The 5,850-nt window shown below is 39.2% G+C and overlaps 1 protein-coding gene across 1 annotated transcript in view; it reads left to right on the top strand.

Moving 5' to 3' along the window:
• Positions 1 to 440: 440 nt before the first annotated feature.
• Positions 441 to 5,850, top strand: part of map3k15 (mitogen-activated protein kinase kinase kinase 15) — a 68,810-nt gene continuing 63,400 nt past the window's right edge. Inside the window, exon 1 of the mRNA XM_037694139.1 lies at positions 441 to 830. Within this exon, the coding sequence (XP_037550067.1) occupies positions 509 to 830 (322 nt within the window). The 5' untranslated portion in view covers positions 441 to 508. The remainder of the gene's footprint in view (positions 831 to 5,850) is intronic.

The raw sequence follows: 5,850 nt of genomic DNA, 5'->3' as shown, positions 1-5,850 counted from the left end.
AACCCTGAGACGAAGATACCGTCCAACATATCATCTAAAAGTTATATTTTTATTTTTTTTTATCCCATGAATTAAAAGTTTCTGATCAGGCTAAAAAAAAGTGTTAAAAGTTTTTGTTTTTTTGTCAGAAAGTTTGTTAGAAAACACACCTGGCTGCTGTAGGACAGTTATTCAGTGATACATTACAAACTTTAAAACAGACAAAGCTGCTAAAGAATCAACTTCTCTTCCACAGACTTCCCATTTTCTCCAGACCTCCTCCTCTGTGGTCTGGTCGGATCCAGTTGCGGGGTTGAGCGCGCGCGGCTTCGTGGTGCGAGATAATCGGCAGCTGATGTGAGTTAATGAGGCGGAGATGCGCGAGGACAAACCCCGACGCTCCTCTCCTGCGACAACAGGTGCGCCGCTCGTGCGCAAGCAGAAGAGCAGGAGGACACGGAGGAGCTGACAGACTGCAGAGGGCGGAGAGGGAAGGAGGTAAACGAGATCCACTCCCCAGGTTTGCGCCATGGAAGCCGGGCAGAGCGCGCAGGTCGGAGCCGACTTGGTTGGAGAGCACGCGGCCGGCGGAGTGTGCGCGGCGGAGCGAGACAGAGACCGGGACAGGGGCGAGGCGTGCAGCCCCAGTCTGCAGGCGAGGCAGCGCTCCCTGCGCGTGGTGTACGTCCTGAACGACGGGCTCAAGTCGGTGATGGCGAGCAGCCCGGAGTCCGGCGCGCTGCAGTGCCTGCAGAGAGCGTGCGACGCGGAGAGCGCGCTGCTCACCACGGTCACCTTCGGAAGGCTGGACTTCGGAGAAACATCTGTGCTGGACAGTTTCTACGATGCAGGTGCGTCCCAGAGCCAGACAGCCCGGCTGCAGTATTCGATCCCTGACAGCCATGAGAAACCAATCCGCTGCGCGCCCCCTCTCCAACTCCTCACTGCTTTATTTTTAACCTATTCCGATTATTTTTATTATCCTTACAAATATAGATTGTACTCTTATTTTCACTGCTGCATGCAACACATAGCTGTCCCAGGGTTACCACAAAACAGTATTTAGTCTTCTGACCACATTTATTATGAAATCAGAATTAAAAAAATGTTTATAGTATGCATTCTTTTGAGAATAATTTCGAAACTATAATTAAAAACTTTTTTTAGCCCGTACCCTCCCAAAAAGATACACTATTTTTAACTATAGTTATATGTTCTATAAAAAAAATTCCTTTTTAAATTCTGACATTTCAATTTTAAGTTGCGAAATTAATAGTGAAACAAAAAGTGCAAACTTCCTGTATCTTCACTTTGTTGCAAAAGTATTTAAAAAAATAGCATTTATTTGTTTTTGTAGGTATATTTTGACTATCTTCATTATATAAAGTGATCTGGTTCACATGTGTATAGATAAATTTATATTCCACAGTCAAGATTTTCTAACGTGCATAAACATGTTAGCTAAAAGATGAGAGAAAAATCAAGATGTCAAGGCAACAAACAGCTTTATAAGTCCCTAATCTGGTTTTAAGATTTATGATCTGCAGAGGAGCTCCAAATTAGGTTTGTCTGTTTTTTTTCCCCTTTTTTTCATGAGATAAGATCCATTTGTGTTATGGTGTAGTGCACCTTTTAAGAGCTAAACTGCAAGGATCTGAGTCATAATGACAGGGTGCACATTCAGAGATTTCCAAATGATTTCCAAGAGCTGACGACATAAAATTACAAAATCTGCTTTTCTTTACAAAAACACTTTACAAACTCATTGGCAGCAGAAATGCACTGAATTGAAATTCCACAAAACACTAAATGACCTCTGTACATCAATTATTTTTAATGTGATTATGCATTTTGTTTGCCAAGTCGCATGTTTGCTGCTTTTAGTAATTTACCACTTCCAATATTTATAATAACACAACCCCATTTAACACAACAGATGTATTATCTGCCGCTGCCAGGCAGGCAATTGTGTAATTATATGTGCATGTGTCTGTTTCTGTATTAGTAAAATATCTCTAGAGCTACTTGACAGATTGTAATGAAACTCGCAGAAAGTATTTATTGGATGTGCATCTGATTCAAGATGGCCACCACAGCTAACTTAACTAATTAATCAGGAAAATGATGCAAATTCTTACAGATTTTGAGCAAAGATTCTGTGTGGTAGTGGTAACACATTGAGTGAGATCTTAATCGGTGCCATTAACTGTTAGAGTCCCTTTCAATCTGTTAGTAAAATATCTCATTTTGTGAAACAGAATGTATGAATGTCTCAGAAAGCAGTCACATCTGTAACTGGTAATCACAGCTAATCGACCTTGACAAACACCTAAATTGCAATAATTCTGTTTGTTGAGAATCACCTCAATCTCAGTCTGAGGATTAACAGATTTATCAATTGTCTCTGTTTTCATTAATTTTTTTAATGTTATTTTGAGAACCTTTTACAGCTCCTGTGTGAATCAGATACCAAAACTACCTCTGAAAGTCTAATTGGCAGCTATTTATACCGTGTGAAATTGTTTACACCTCTTCTGCTGACAACATGGGCACAGGTACAAGTTTGAGCTACATGAGCTCATAGCAGTGTTGGCTTCGCTGGCAGAGCGTGACTGCAGCCAACACTGTGGTGACTTCAGAAGAAGGGAGAAACTAAACTTGGGAAAGAATGAATCCTCGTCTCATGGCAGACTTTTGACTTGTCAGAGCATGAGCTGTGACTCACAGCTTGAACAACCTTTCGGTGAAATTCAAATTTCCTCATGAGCAGAGAACTATGCAGTCAGTGTTGATGCTTTATTTCCAATTGAGGTTTTTTTTCCTGTCAGTGCATGTCAACATTCAGAGTATCAAAATATATTACTTTACCTTAATGCATCACGTTAGCATATAAAGTATGTCCTAAATAAGACATCAAACACTCAGTAAGTTATTATTATTTATTCATTTTATTAACATTTATTTAACCAGGCAAATCCCATTGAGATCACAGATATTTTGCAAGGGAGGCCTGGGCAAATGCATATTAGATAAATGCATTAACAATCTTTAATATTGAGATTTAGACAGATGGAAATTTACAACAGTTTCCACCAAATACTAAATGTTTGGAAGCAAAATGTTGGCTGTCTTTTGGAACTTCTGATGTAGAAACAAACATTTTTTCACTATTATCACATAGCGTTCATCTGTTATTTGCTCATGTAGCTCGGTTTACCATCATTTCCAGACTATAAGCTGCTATTTTTTTCACACGCTTTGAACACCACGGCTTTTACAATGCTGCAGCTAATTCATGGATTTTTTTTTTTTGATGGGCTAACAAGCTTCATGCCACCAAAACATTTAACTTCTTCACACCTGGATGCTCACATAGCTGCCCAATACACAACTCTTGTGGGGGGTGGGTCTTCATGACTCAGTGAGACTACCTGTATAAATAAAGGTAAAAAAAAAAAAACTGTCCAATGAAATTACCAAACTGGTCACAGTGGACCAATGAAATTTCAAATTACCATAAATCATACACATGCACTAAATGAATCAGATCAGTTATTTTGCGCATCATGCACAGACACTCATCGTCGAAAACACACAAAGAAATGCAGATGATGCTTTCAAGTTAAAGGCAATCGATGTTGCTGTTGAAGAAGGAAATAGAGCTACTGCACATAAGCTTGGCATTTCCTGGTAGGCTGCTGTATTTATTTATTTATAACCAGCTGTGTTACAGGCACTCTTCAGAAAATAAACATTTACTGTACCCATTTGTGTATGTTACCGGTTCGTATTTAATTAAAAGTTTAAAAAAAAATCTGTGTAAACATGTTACAATGTGAACACCCATGGCTTATACACAAGCGTGGCTTATATATGTGCAATTTTCATTTTTATTTAGTGGGTGCAGCTTAAGGGATAGTGCGCTCAGTAGTCTAGAAATTGCAGTAATTGAAGTAGAAGAAACATATGCAGTAAAATTGTGACAAATGAAAGAATAAAACTGTTTGGGAAAATGCATATCTTTCTTGATTTTAGTCCTTAATTTAAGATCAAATATAATGTCTTTGGATAAAAGTAAAAGAAAAATAAAAAAAAATCTGAGCATTCAACAAGTAATATAAATGAACTCTAATGCCTTTTCCTCTATTTTGATACAATGGTTGTTCTAGCAGCCTGTTGATTTATAATCAGGTGTACTCATTTTCACCTTTTGAAAACAATATTGGAATATCTCATAAGTGGCAAGCTCACAAAAGGGGGCCAAAAGTAAAACTTTTTTCTAACAAAGGGTCAGTTTCAGAAACTACATTAACTCAAGTCAGATAGCCAACATCTTTTCTCGGTCACAGGTTCCCCAAAAAGAGTTTGATTGGTATCATTTGATGTTCTCTGTTGTGCTTTCAACATTATAATCAAAGTATCCTGATGCATGCTCAATAATCCAGGTAGAAAAATCCAAAAAAGTTCAATCTGGTCCTCTGGACATTCAAAAAAACAAAAAACAAAACAAAGCAAAAAAATATAGAAACGTTTCGTCTCTCATCCAAGAGACTTCCTCAGTCTGAGGTGCTGTTTTCAGCTCAGTCTCTTAAACAGCACCTTCTCAGAGTGGATCAACCAGTTTGCTGCTGACAACCAAAACCAGCTGATCACATGCTCAAGAAGGACAGCACCTCAGACTGAGGAAGTCTCGTGGATGAGAGACGAAACGTTTCTATATTTTTTTGCTTTGTTTTGTTTTTTGTTTTTTTGAATGTCCAGAGGACCAGATTGAACTTTTTTGGATTATAATCAAAGATTACTGAAAAAACTCTAGTGATAAAAGTATTTTATGTTTTACATATCAACTTGGGGGATAGATAAGATGTCAACAAGGGCCACGTTTGGCCCCCGGGCCTTGAATTTGATACGTGATTTTAAAACATGAGTACCATATTTTTTGTACTATAAGGCACACTTAAAATCCTTTAATTTTCTCAAAAATAGACAGTGAGCCTTATCTACTAATTCTGGTAGTGCTTACTGACCTCGAACCAATTTTGTGTGGTTATTGTGAATGAGTTGAATAAAGTTTGACTTATCTGACTGTTTTGTTTCGCTTAATGCGCCTTGTAGCCCGAAAAATATGGTATAGCTTGGTCGTTTATCTAATTCCTACATTTCTTCTCAATCTTGAAGCATTTCTTGTAAGTCCAAAAAAGTTCAATCTGGTCCTCTGGACATTCAAAAAAACAAAAAACAAAACAAAGCAAAAAAATATAGAAACGTTTCGTCTCTCATCCAAGAGACTTCCTCAGTCTGAGGTGCTGTTTTCAGCTCAGTCTCTTAAATAGCACCTTCTCAGAGTGGATCAACCAGTTTGCTGCTGACAACCAAAACCAGCTGATCACATGATCAAGAAGGACCATCAGCCTAACAATGGATCATTAGCACACTGATGGCTGTTTACTATTCACAGAGGGCTGAGTGATACTAGCAATCACAGCATTGTAAGAGGGGGACAGTTGAACCCGGAGGCCTCCACCCCCGTTTAATGATGGACGATTTCTTTTCACAAAGATGGCCTCCTTTACTCCTCTCTCAAACCATCGTTCCTCTCTGTCCAGGATGTGAACATCTTCATCCTTGAAAGAGTGACTGCTGGCCTGAAGATGAGTGTAGACCGCAGAATCCTGGCCTGATGATGTTGATCTTCTGTGCTGGGCCATCCTTTTGGCCAGTGGCTGTTTAGTTTCCCCGATGTAAGACTGATCACAGCCCTCCTGACACTGAACAGCATACACAATATTACTCTGTTTGTGCCGGGGGACTGGATCTTTGGGGTGAACCAGTCTTTGCCGTAATGTATTTTGGGGTTTAAAAGCCACTGGG

Source organism: Nematolebias whitei, chromosome 20, assembly GCF_014905685.2.
Source record: "Nematolebias whitei isolate Nwh7 chromosome 20, NemWhi1, whole genome shotgun sequence".
NCBI classification, from domain to species: Eukaryota; Metazoa; Chordata; class Actinopteri; order Cyprinodontiformes; family Rivulidae; genus Nematolebias; species Nematolebias whitei.
The sequence above is the reverse complement of the archived record's forward strand: the minus strand, read 5'-3'. Positions and strand labels throughout refer to the sequence as shown.